Source organism: Pelophylax lessonae, assembly GCF_965119305.1.
Source record: "Pelophylax lessonae genome assembly, chromosome: 2".
Classification (NCBI taxonomy): Eukaryota; Metazoa; Chordata; class Amphibia; order Anura; family Ranidae; genus Pelophylax; species Pelophylax lessonae.
Window position 1 is genome coordinate 745,987,046 of NC_138769.1, and position 13,613 is coordinate 746,000,658.

The 13,613-nt window shown below is 45.9% G+C and overlaps 2 protein-coding genes across 2 annotated transcripts in view; both read left to right on the top strand.

Annotated features, from left to right (window-relative positions):
* LOC309548372 (uncharacterized protein) overlaps positions 1–13,613 on the top strand; it is a gene marked incomplete at both ends in the record, with an annotated part of 1,605,927 nt that overhangs the window by 550,580 nt on the left and 1,041,734 nt on the right.
* On the top strand, positions 12,473–13,528 carry LOC309547867 (olfactory receptor 52K1-like; the record flags this gene model as incomplete). The annotated part of the gene is made up of 1 exon (XM_082247869.1): positions 12,473–13,528. The coding sequence occupies one exon, from the start codon at positions 12,473–12,475 to the stop codon at positions 13,526–13,528; it is 1,056 nt and encodes a 351-aa protein (XP_082103995.1).

Genomic DNA, 13,613 nt, shown 5'->3' on the forward strand with positions numbered 1-13,613 from the left:
GATCAGATAAGCATCCCACCCTACACTGATCTCTTCCACTGACCCAATCATAGACAGCTCACTCCATCACCCAGTCAAAGGCTTCTCATCCAATCTCCTGAGTAATCGATGATCACTCATGCCATCATGGACCTCCTACTTCATCTCCCCAGTGATCAGACGAGTACTCACCCACTCATAGACCTCCTTCTTCATCTCCTCAGGGATCAGAGGAGTACTCACCCACTCATAGACCTTCTTCTCCATCTCCCCAGTGATCAGATGAGTACTCACCCACTCATAGACCTCCTATTCCATCTGCCCAGTTGCCAGATGAGTACTCACCCACTCATAGACCTCCTACTCCATCTCCCCAGTGATCAGACGAGTACTCACCCACTCATAGACCTCCTACTCCATCTCCCCAGTGATCAGATGAGTACTGACCCACTCATAGACCTCCTATTCCATCTGCCCAGTGATCAGACGAGTACTCACCCACTCATAGACCTCCTATTCCATCTGCCCAGTGATCAGACGAGTACTCACCCACTCATACACCTCCTACTCCATCTCCCCAGTGATCAGATGAGTACTCACCCACTCATAGATCTCCTTCTCCATCTCCTCAGGGATCAAAGGGTACTCACCCACTCATAGACTTTCTTCTCCATCTCCCCAGGGATCAAAGGGTACTCACCCTCTCATAGACTTCCTACTCCATCTCCCTAGTGATCAGATGAGTACTCACCCACATCAAGACCTCCTACTCTATCCCCCAGGGCACAGACAAGTACTCATCCTCCCCAAGACCTCCTACTTCCATCTCTCCAGTGATCAGAGGAGTACTTACCCACGCCAAGACCTCCTACTCCATCTGCATAGTTTTCAGACCAGTACTTACCCACATCAAGACCTCCTTCTCCATCTCCTTAGTGATCAGATGAGTACTCACCCACATCGAGGCCTCTTACTCCATCTCCTGATTTATAAGACAGACCTGACCTATTCTTTGACAGACCTCTAACTCCATCTTACGAGAGATCAGACAAGTACTGACCCAACCATAGACTGCTCACTCCATCTCCTGAATGATCAGAGGAGCACTCACCCTGTGAAAGGCCTTTCACTCCATCACCTGAGTGACTAGATGAGTACTCATCCATTTAAAAAGCTTACACTTCATCTTTCATTTAATAAGATGATAACTAATGCATTCAAAGGCCTCACTCTAACCCATGCAGAGACCTCCCACTCCATCCCCTGAGTAATTAGATGAGCACTCACCCACTCACAGACCTCTCTATCCATTTCCTGAATGTTTAGACAAGTCACCACTCAGTATATGGCCTCTCATTCTCATTCAATCCACCTGTATCAAGACACTCATGAGGGAGTAAGTGCAATGGACTACATATAGGTACTGCCTGATAACTTTGAGCCATACTATGATCATGGGCAGATGATTGCTGCTGACTACCGCATGTCTCATCAGAAAGAAGGGGAAGATGTTTCCCCATTTTAATCTATTGCAGCTATCCTTGTCACATTTAGTGTATCGAACTTCTATCCATCCTTATGCAGACAACACTAAGAGGACCAGTCAGTTAGTAAGAAGCTTACTACTTCATCATTCTCTTACACAGCTCCTACACATTATCTGATTGAACATCTTATTAACATCATCTGAGCAAAACTGAAATTACTATTGTGGGGGATATCTAAAATCTGACTTGTATCTTAGTGTGGACTTCTGAGAAATACAGTGAGCCAATCACAAAAGCAGGAAATGACATTTCTGGGAGCATTCTATACACCAACCGTACATAGGACACCTCCAGGTTGCCATATGACATTGAAATTCATAGAAAATTACAGCAGCTGCAGTTTTAAAAGGAAAAGTTTTTTAAAAACATTAAAATTACAAAATGGCTTGTGTAGCTTTTTTATGCTAGATTATATTTTTGTTATGTTTTGTTTCCCATGAAAATGGAGTTACCCTATAAGCACAGGAGAGAACTGACAACATACCATGGGGGAACGTTACATTTAATTTAATAAATACAGCGAGGAATCAGCATTGGGTAGCGAGGGACGCACACCTTTAGAAAAGCAGATCAGACACACATTTGCAGCACATAAAAAGTACAGGAGCACAAAAAGTTGTCCTCAGACAAATGTCCACTTAAAGCGGAGTTCCGGCCATGAAAAAATGTTTTCAATAAAAATACCCCCGGGACAGTCAGGGCTAGTACATTCCATAATGGATAGCCTCTGTACTGTCCCGGGTCGCACTTACCTGCAAGAAGAAATACTCACCTTTAAAATTTCTTCTCCAGCGTTGCCATCTCGGATGTGGGCAGCTGAAGCCAGCGCGATCCTCTTCTGCTTCCTCTTCCGACCTCTTCGGTCCCACGATGCACTGCACCGGCCCCGCTCGTCACTTCCGGTGCGGCGCCGCATTCCTCCACAGCTTCTGGGCATGCCCAGAAGCTGTTTAGCAGGGAATGCGGCATCACACCGGAAGTGACGAGCAGGGCCGGGGCCGTCGCAGTGATTCCTGGGATCAATGACGTTCAGCTCCCAGGAATCATTGCAAAGCGGAAGTGACGGTGCGGGCCGCGGCCGCCGAGGGAGGAAGTGGAAGAAAGGTGAGTATATTTTTCTACGATAACAAGGTAAGTAAAAAAAAAAAAAAATCGTAACTATCCATTTCCTTTTCAGGTGACTAAAAGCAAGCGGATGGCCACAAAATCGATTATGTCGATTTTGTGGCCGGAACTCCGCTTTAAAAGTCTGCTTACACAGCCAATGTTATCTGTGGAACACATCATGGGAAGTCTCTCCCTCACAGGGAGAGAAACCAAAATCTCTTCTCTCTGAGAACCTCATATTTCACATACATGGTTTCTTCATCATGTCCTAAACCTGCCAAGAAGTGGTGGTCAATTCATTCACCCACTCTTCCTCTGGCCAGAGAACCCACCCACTCTTCCCCTGGCCAGGGAACTCACCCACTCTTCCCCTGGCCAGAGAACCCACCTACTCTTCCCCTGGCCAGAGAACCCACCTACTCTTCCCCTGGCCAGAGAACCCACCCACTCTTCCCCTGGCCAGAAAACCCACCCACTCTTCCCCTGGCCAGAGAACCAACCTACTCTTCCCCTGGCCAGAGAACCCATCTACTCTTCCCCTGGCCAGAGAACCCACCCACTCTTCCCCTGGCCAGAAAACCCACCCACTCTTCCCCTGGCCAGAGAATCCACCACTCTTCCCCTGGCCAGAGAACCCACCCACTTTTCCCCTGGCCAGACAACCCACCCACTCTTCCCCTGGCCAGAGAATCCACCCACTCTTCCCCTGGCCAGGGAACTCACCCACTCTTCCCCTGGCCAGAGAACCCACCTACTCTTCCCCTGGCCAGAGAACCCACCTACTCTTCCCCTGGCCAGAGAACCCACCCACTCTTCCCCTGGCCAGAAAACCCACCCACTCTTCCCCTGGCCAGAGAATCCACCACTCTTCCCCTGGCCAGAGAACCCACCCACTCTTCCCCTGGCCAGACAACCCACCCACTCTTCCCCTGGCCAGAGAATCCACCCACTCTTCCCCTGGCCAGGGAACTCACCCACTCTTCCCCTGGCCAGAGAACCCACCTACTCTTCCCCTGGCCAGAGAACCCACCTACTCTTCCCCTGGCCAGAGAACCCACCCACTCTTCCCCTGGCCAGAAAACCCACCCACTCTTCTCCTGGCCAGAGAATCCACCCACTCTTCCCCTGGCCAGAGAACCCACCCACTCTTCCCCTGGCCAGAGAACCCACCACTCTTCCCCTGGCCAGAAAACCCACCCACATTTCCCCTGGCCAGAGAACCCACCCACTCTTCCCCTGGCCAGAGAACCCACCCACTTTTCCCCTGGCCAGAGAATCCACCCACTCTTCCTCTGGCCAGAGAATCCACCCACTCTTCCCCTGGCCAGAGAACCCACCCACTTTTCCCCTCGCCAGAGAATCCACCCACTCTTCCTCTGGCCAGAGAATCCACCCACTCTTCCCCTGGCCAGAGAACCCACCCACTCTTACCCTGGCCAGATAATCCACCCACCCTTCCCCTGGCCAGATAATCCACCCACTTTTCCCCTGGTCAGGGAACCCACCCACACTTCCACTGGCCAGTGAACCCACCAACTCTTCTCCTGGCCAGGAAACCCACCCACTTTTTACCTAAGCAGAGAATCCATCCACACTTCCACTGGCCAGTGAACCCACCAACTCTTCTTCTGGCCAGGGAACTCATTCACTCTTTTCTTGGCCAGGGAACCCACCCACACTTCCCCTGGTCAAGGAACCCACCCACTCTTCATCTGACCAGGGAACCCACCCACAGTTCTCCTCACTATGGCCAGAAGGCACATTTACTTAATCTAATATTAGCCCTGGGGATCATCTGACACAGTTCACAAAAAAAAAAAAAAAGTCAATGCAATGGCAGATATTCGAGAATAGCCAATCACATTACAGGAGCGGATTGCTGGGGTTCTTCAATTTATTTATATAAGTCGCTCATCCCAGTTGACTTTCTTCATTAAGCATATTTGAAAATGATGGCTAAGTGTCATCTGGGATCTAGAAGTCAATGACCTCAGGTGATGAAGAGTTAATGTATAATAAGGAGGGGGGGGGGGAATAATTTCTGGTTTTGCAATTTGGAAATATTTAAATTATTTGTGAGAAGACAAGGATTGGATATTACTGAAGATTTATAATCCAGAAGATGATTGACTTTATGTCCCCAGTGACAGATATTAATTGCTTCCATGTCACTCAAGCAATCCCGGAGGTGTCATTAAGATGTCCCGGATTACCTATAAAGACTTTCCTGACATCTTCAGACCTACTGCAGCCTCAGCGCTACCCCCCTGCCCCAGGATCTGATACAGGTGAGCGAGCTTCCTACATGGGACAGGAGAGTGCAGATATCTAATACTACCATACAGATGTCATACTGCACCATACAGACACCATACAGACACCATACAGACACCATACAGGACCATACAGACACCACACAGCACCATACAGACACCATACAGCACCATACAGACACCACACAGCACCATACTGACACCACACTGACACCACACAGCACCATACAGACACCACACAGCACCATACTGACACCACACTGACACCACACAGCACCATACAGACACCACACTGTACATACATCATACATGGCGTACAGTCACTTTCATTCTATCTATGGGTCTCTGTTTTCACGTTGCCAATAATATCCAGAATGTAATATTTCTGCTTTAGTTTAATTCTTTTATGTCCGGAGTTCTTTGACTCATTGATGGGATAAATTCAGTGGTGTCCGTATGTGTTGGGTAACTTCACAATAACGCTGTAGCTAATTCCTTTTTTTTAAAGAAATAGAAGTCCCTGTCATGTTTTTAATTATAGGCAGAGAAATGCACAAACCTTTCAAAATAATCGGTCTTTTGTATTTATTTTATCCTTTACAGATTTCAATAAAAATTTAATATCTCTTTTACTTAATTTTTCACGCACTTTAATGCACAGCGGATGCCATTTTTGGTCAGGAAAATGAACTCTGGGAATTGAATATTTGGACATTTCATACGGTGTCAGCAGAGGGAGCTGTTTGATCCCTTTCATGTGTTTTCTAGGCCCAGTGTTTTAAAATGCATGTTGTTTACAGAGTTCAATAGCTCAGGATGAAATAAACACAAGTAAATTTGTCAGGCATGGCCATTAATATGGAATATCCCCCCTCCATGGTCATCAATATGAAATGACCATTAACCCTTTTATTACCCTCTCTCCACTGTCAATAATATGGAATTACCCTTTCTCCATGGTCATTAATATGGAATTACCCGCATTTCACAGTCATTAATGAGGCATTATCCCCCTATAGCCATTAAATTGGAGCTACCCCCACCCCATGGGCATTAACACTGATTCGCACCTTACACCATGGCCAATAATATGGAGTTGCCCCCTTGTAGCTATACCATCGTCCACTCCACTGTACTTGCTAACTTAAAGCTGAACACTGGGCAAAATGCTGAATACTTAGATAATATACACATATAAGAACTATTTTACCTGCCAAAGAATTTGTACTTCTGTGCTCCCAGAACACATCAGTACAATGTCACCAGACAAGTGCTGCTAGTCAGTGTCCCTGATTGCAGCTTCACCAGTTACAGTGTCCCCAATCACCACCACACCAGTCACAGTGTCCCTAATCACGCCACACCAGTCCCAGTGTTTTCAGGGCAGTGTATGCCAGGAGCAGTGTTCCTTATCATTAACACATCAGTCACAGTGTCACCACACCAATGTAAGCCAGCCATTGCTTGTCACCACACCAGCTCCCGAGTCACCATAGCAGTGCAGGTAGGAAAATTGTTCCTGATTACCATCACACCAATACAGTGTTGTCTCTGCCTGCCGCCTATATTAACCCTATCTATTGACCATTTTTCTGCCTGTTGCCTGGACCAACCCTTTAGACCAAACAAAATATTTTGTTCTTCCTTTCTTCAGCCTCCCTGTACTTCCTGGGCAGTGAACATGGCATTCCTAGGGACAGCCATGTACCAGTATGCTAGGCGTGCTTGGCTTATAGGAACTGGGACTGCTGTAGGTGATGATACACTAAGCTATATTCTCTGATCACTCGTATAAAGGTGAATATTAGAGTACCTTGGTTTTGATACAATTGGTTGATTTGTGTGATACACAAGATGCAACGTGTGGTATATAATCAGTCCAGACAATGAAAAAGTCTCACACATGTGGTATCCATATACTCAACGGGAGTGTCAGAATGTATTTTCAGTTGTAATTCTAAGTAGACCTTTGATGTGTGTATGAAATATCCTATTAATTGACAACTTTGTGTAAAAAAAAATAATAATTTTCATTTTCATTATGCAGTTGTGGCAAAAAAATGAAGTCTTTAAAAGACTCACCGTCCCCCTTAGAAAATACCTTGGGGTGTTTGTTTTCCAAAATATGATCATTTTGTAGATGTTTCCACTGTCCTTCGGCTCCAGGGCCTCCGAAAATGTGATGTGTAGTCAGGAAATGAGATGCCTAATTAATGCTCCTTGAAAGCCTGAAGGTGCTCCATGGGTTTTGGGCCCCTCTATGCATCTAGGCTGTGAAGAAGTCTCACACATTTGATATCTACATACTCAGGAGGCATAGCTTAATGTGTTTTGGGGTGTAATTGTAAGTATGCCTATGATGTGTGTGAGAAATAGCTTGTTAAAATTACAACTTGGTGGGAAATGTGGGATAAAAAAAAAAAAAAAAACATTTTTATGAATAATATTTTTTATTAACTTCCAAATTTTTCCAAAAATCGTGACTAAAAATACTACTTTCCTGGCCTCTTATAAAATACCTTGGACCTTCTACTTTACAAAAAGGAGTATTTTGGGGGCTGGCATTTTAGGGCCTCAAAAAATGAGATAGCCCATGAGATAGCCCATCAGTACATCAGGATTTTATCAAATTTCAGATATAATGTATACCCCATAGTTTGTAGATTCTATGACTTCCACACAGACTGAATAATATACACTGATTTGGGTTATTTTTTTACCAAAGAAATTAGGCAGAATACATTTTAGCCTAAATTTATGAAAAATTATTTATTTAAGATTATCATTTTACAGCAGAAACTAATAAAATTGTGGGGTTTTATTTTCAACATTTTTGATACAAAAGAAATCTCTGTCTGTCTCAAAAAATATATATTAATTGTCATTCAAAGTGTGACAGTGCTGAAAACTTAAAAATGTCCTGGACTGGAAGGGGGTGAAGATGATTGGTATTGAGGTTGAATTCCAGGTGTGGCAATATTTTCCTTCTATAGGATCTGTAGAAGGAGGAGACATTTGGTATGCGTGTAGGCAGAGACGCATGTACAATTAGTTTTCCAGCAGCTGGCCCAGGCAGGGGAAAGGGTCAAACTTTTGCAGCTCAGTTCCCAGGTCTTTGGTTTTTGTGGGCCGACCCATTTTATAAAAAGGGAGATAGCTAAGATCAGGAGCTGACTGGCTGGAGAACGGGACGTGGATATTGGTGGGATATAGACTCACCTGTGAGTGCTGAAGATACCGGGAATCACGCACTTCGTCTTTATGGACTCTCACCTTACCGAGGTACTGTATGCCTGGGCCACTACCCTGTCTTAGTTAGGATTAGGAAAGGGGTATTAATAATTTTGTACTGTCATGCTGCATTTTATCTGTTCTAAGCCTGATCTGAAGTTATTAGAAGTGGTGTATGCTGGTTCTGGGATATTCCAAAGAACCTGGGCCTGGAAAGCACATTTGGGGTATGAGAGTTAACTCGACAAGACAAGAAGAGGAGTTTAGTTGCTATGAGTTAACAAGTGAAGGAACAAGCTACAAGCAACCAGTCGTTAGGCATAGTACCTGTCGAGGTGACAGGTCTTCCGGTAGAAAAGGGGTCGATGTTCTGGCTCCCTTCCTTGCAGTCTGTCTCCCATAGCAACCGGGGGAAGACTCTTTCTGTAGTCTGCTGACCCCTGAGGCAGCCTGTAGATTGTGTAACTGTTCTCTGAGGTCTCAGCCAGGGCTACTGATAAGGGGGACAACCATTGGTCCTCATGTAGGGAGCCTGGGCACACAGGGGGCCCTGGACAGCAGGAGGATCGGTGGAGCAGAAAACGAAGGACGACAGAACAATGCCCTCTGTGTCTCTCAAAAAGCAACTGAAAACTGGTTTCTCCCCCTATCCCTCCCGCTGGCTTTCAGCTGCTGGGTGAGAAATACACATGACTGGATTTAAGGGATGCTGGGTGGTTTGTGCCCACCCAGATTTCCATTCTGCCCCCCAGGCCGGCCCTCCCTTAGGAGTTGTGCCTGTCCTGCCGCCGCTGAGCTCCTTCCCCCGCCCCCACCCGCATTTGGGGCCTGGACAAGGAGATGGCAGCCTGGAAGTGAGAGAAGAAGAGGCAGAGAGGAAAGTGCCAGGCGGAGGTGCGCTGCGTTTTACCATGGAGCGTCCCTCCATGCAGCACATGAATCAGGATCGCTCTTACTGTGGATCGTATTGCACTGTACACACACAGTTTGATTACCACCCCCTATCCACATTTCCTGCTGCTGGGAGGTGTGCAGCCCTTGGAGGTGATAGGGGGGGGGGCGGTAATTACACTGTGTGTGTACAGTGCAATGCGATCTGCAGTAAGAGTGATCTGGTCTCATGTGCCGTATAGATGAACGCTCCTCTGAGAGGAGGCGAGAGCACAACACAGCGCGCCTCCTCCTGGCTTTGTAGTGGGTGCCCCCTGTAAGTTGGGGAAGAGGGATAGGCAGCCCTGTGCTGGAAAGTTTAATAGGGGTTTGGGGAGGAGGAATATGTGTTAGAAGGAAGAATGGGGGAAATATATGCTAGGAGGAGGGTTGGGGGGTGGTTGAGCCAGGAGAGGGGATGCTTGTGCTAAAAGGGGGGTGGGGGATTAGAGAAGGGGGGATTTGGGTAGAGAGGAAGAATTTGTGCTGGGAAGGGTAATTTGGAGGGGTTTTTCTAGGAGTGGGAATTGTGGGAATCTGTCCTAAGGGGGATTGAAATAAGAAGGTTTGTGCTTGGAGGGAAGATGGGGGGGGTTTTTGCCAGGAGGGGGTGGTGGAATTTGGACTAATAGGAGGGATTGGGGGGATTTGTGCTTGCAGGGGGGATTTGGAGGGCGATGATTTGTGCTAGGATGGAAAGTTTGGGAAGAAAGAGGATGTGTGCTAGACGGGTGACTTTTTGGAGCGAGGGAGATTTGTGCTAGGAGGGGGAATTAGGGTGGGAATTGAGAGTTGGTGGAATATGTACATTATTGTTTGGGAAGAATGTTGGCTTAGAGATGAAATCTCAGTTTTTTATGTATGACGGAATGTTTGTGTCCACTAATAATGATTTTCATGTATTTTTATTGAAAATATTGTTTTGATATTTTCATTGGGGTAGGGGGGGCATCAGGTAGGCTGTATGGGGCCCCATGAGTTCTTTTTTTTTTATCAAGAAGAACTTTATTAAACATTCACATAGAAAACATAACAGTAACAGAGTCCAAGACCGATTCACCCCCTTGTTTCTTACAAATATTACAAATATCATTTCCCTCCAACACCCAATCAACAATTATACATGGTGGCAATAATTAACACCTCGCCTTTTTGCCTCATCAAATAACAACCCGCAGTGTCGAAACCTACCAGTTCTCCTCTACCATACTGGTCATCAGCATCCTCTTTCACTTAGGTTTTCTCCTAAATTTACCCACTACCCACCCACAGCCTATCTAATACCAAATCCATCGGTGCCAACCCCGGAATAGCTAGCCAGGGGGCCCATAGCTTGTCGAATTTGCCCAGATTTCCCCTATGTTGATGGATATACTTCTCCAGCCTTATTGTTTCCCCCACCTGAGTGATCCACTCCTTAACCGTCGGAGGGTTTGGAGAGATCCAGTGTCTCAAGATCAACTTCTGGGCTTGAAACAGTGCCCGAAAAATGGCCTGTTTAGTGATCTCAGGAACCTGTACCTTCCCCAAAATACCCAACAAACAGAGTTTAGGATCCAAACACCCTCGACAATGTACAAAGCACCTCCCTCCAATATATATGAAGCTTTGGGCACCTCCACAATAGATGTATCAAATCTCCATGGTCCCTCAGACATCTAGTGCACAGGGCATTGTCACGTCTACCCATTCTATTCAATCGTGCAGGAGTATAGTGAGCTCTGTGAAGTATATACAGCTGAGACAGCCTTTGTGCCACATTCAAAGAACTCGCCTGTACCTCCTGCATAGCTTCCTCCCACTGCTCTTCCTCAAAAGATCCAACATCCCGCTCCCAAGCGGCAATCATACGCAAAGGGTGTTGATCTAGAAAGGAACCCAGTAACAATGAGTAGCAGTGTGATATAATATCATGGTGCCCCATGATTTCTAACAGTGACCCTGGTCTCAGCTGTGTGAGTTGCAGTGTGATATAAACCCTTGGGGCCCCATGATTTCTAACAGTGACCCTGGTCTCAGCTGTGTGAGTTGCAGTGTGATATAAACCCTTGGGGCCCCATGATATCTAACAGTGACCCTGGTCTCAGCTGTGGCAGAGCCTGGGACCTGAAACAATCTTTCTGAGATGGCTGTAGGACTTCACCATCAGGAATCTGATCTGAAGAAGGATTGTTCCCCTCCGTGGGCTGTGTCCGGAAACAGCTGGAAGGAGACAACTATCCTGGGGACTTGTGAGTACTGACCCTGAATTGTGATCTCTGGTGACTGGGAGGTAAGTGCCAAAGGTAGCTGCGGAGGTAGCATTACAGTATTAAGGAGTTCCCCAAGGCCACCATTCAAATTCAACCTTTGAGTGTTGGGTTGAGAGATGAGCCATTTAATGTCATGTAAAATCCAGATTGCTACAAGTAGTTGGACACATACAGACCATGCCTGGCAAATACAGCATCAATCAGTGCCTCTTTTATCACAGCAATGGGTGGCGGACACCAATTTAATAGCAGAAATCTTACTGCATTGTGACATATCAGAAATAAAAGCAATGATTTCATAATTGCATGCTAACTATGTACAATGCCATGGTCCTGTCTAACTCCATTATGCCCAAGATGTAAGGCAGGGGGGTCAAACTCAACTTCGTTGAGGACCGCATCAGCATTATAATTGCCCTCAAAGGGCCGGTTGCATCTGTAATACTAGATGTCCAGAGTATCCCACCCCCCTTTACAGCAGATGTCAAGAGTTTCCCCTACCCTCCCTTACATCAAAGTTCACCCCCTTACCTTGTATTGCTGCTGGGAAGAAGCTTAGGGTGGAGTTGGGAAGCAGAAATTGCAGGGTCTGGAGGAGGCCCAAACGAGGGCTGGAGCTACACTGCTGATCTAAGGGCGAGGGCCACATGAAATGCCCTGGAGGGCCGGATTCGGCCCGCGGGCCTTGTGTTTGACGTACGTGATGTAAGGGATACTTTAGTTCAACAGCTACAAGATTTACTTTGAGGCCTGTCTGACACAAATGTTCTTCCTCCATTCTTTTGCCAGGGATTGAGGTTTCTGTTCTGGTGTCTGTCCCTGACATGACAGTTCCCTGTTCATCCTACACAGAAAATAGCGATAGACAGTTTACTTGACTTAACCTCAACCTAGTCCTTTGCCTTCAACCTAATTTCTCACCCTACCCATCAAATAACTAGAAACATATCACCTTTATAAGTGTCAGAAACTGTTCTATATGCAATAAGGGAAAAGAACATGGATTTTTTGGGTGGAAGACTAGACCACACAAGTACTTTGGGTTTACGTTTCTCTGTTGTAGTTCATGTACACTTATGTAGAATTTTACATTTATCAATTGTTTTCATTTTGTGACAGAAGCCAGAATTTCTCCATGTCCCGAAGATAAGACATGCCTGGAGCCAACTCTTCAGACCAGCTTCCAACCCATTTCATCCTATTAGGCTTCCCGGGTCTAGAGAGCTCTTACTTTTACATTGCCTCCATCTTCACCATAATCTATGTGACATCTTTTATTGGAAACTTCACTGTTCTTTTTATCATCAAGATAGACCGTAGTCTCCATGAACCCATGTACTTCTTTCTTTGTATGTTGTCTGCTATTGACCTGGTCCTGTTCAACTCAACCACACCCAAGATGTTGGGAATCCTTTGGTTCAGCATCCACGAGATTTACTTTGAGGCTTGTCTCGCACAAATGTTCTTCCTCCATACCTTTACTACAATGGAGTCTGCACTACTCCTAGCCATGTCTTTTGATCGATATATTGCCATTTGTCAGCCATTAAGATATAATTCAATATTAACAAAATTTCTCATTACGAACATTGGACTGTTAGCCATCGGTAGAGCTGTAGCACTAACCCTTCCATTACCGTTCCTTATAAAAAGACTACCTTTCTGCTCCGCCAATGTCATCCACCATTCCTACTGTGAGCACATGGCTGTTGTGAGGTTGGCATGCACTGATACCACCTTTAACAGTATCTACGGCCTTGTGGTGGCCCTTGTTATTGTGGGGCTAGACTTGATCTTCATCATCTGGTCCTACATCCTGATTCTTCAGGCTGTGTTCCAGCTGGCCTCAACAGAAGCCCGGTATAAGGCCCTCAGTACATGTGCATCTCATATTTGTGCCATTCTTTCACTCTACGTTCCGGTTGTCCTCTCCTCGGTGGTCTACCGCCTTGGGAAAAATGTCCCAATCTACATTCACATCTTGTTGGCCAATGTCTACCTGATGCTGCCACCTCTGATTAACCCCATTGTGTATGGTGTAAGAACCAAACAAATTCGGAACAGAATTAAATCCATCATGAAAATAGATTTTATGTGTTTTATAAGAGTCCACGCTGAAGAAAGTGCATTAAAAAATATGCAAGTTCCAAAATGGGACCAGAATCAACAATTACCACACAACAGTCCTTCAGTGCTGCACAAAAGATGAGACTCTCTGTATGCAAACCACTAATATTATGTACTGATTAAAATACATTATTGGGTCCTGTTGGGTGCGGGACGCTTCGGACATA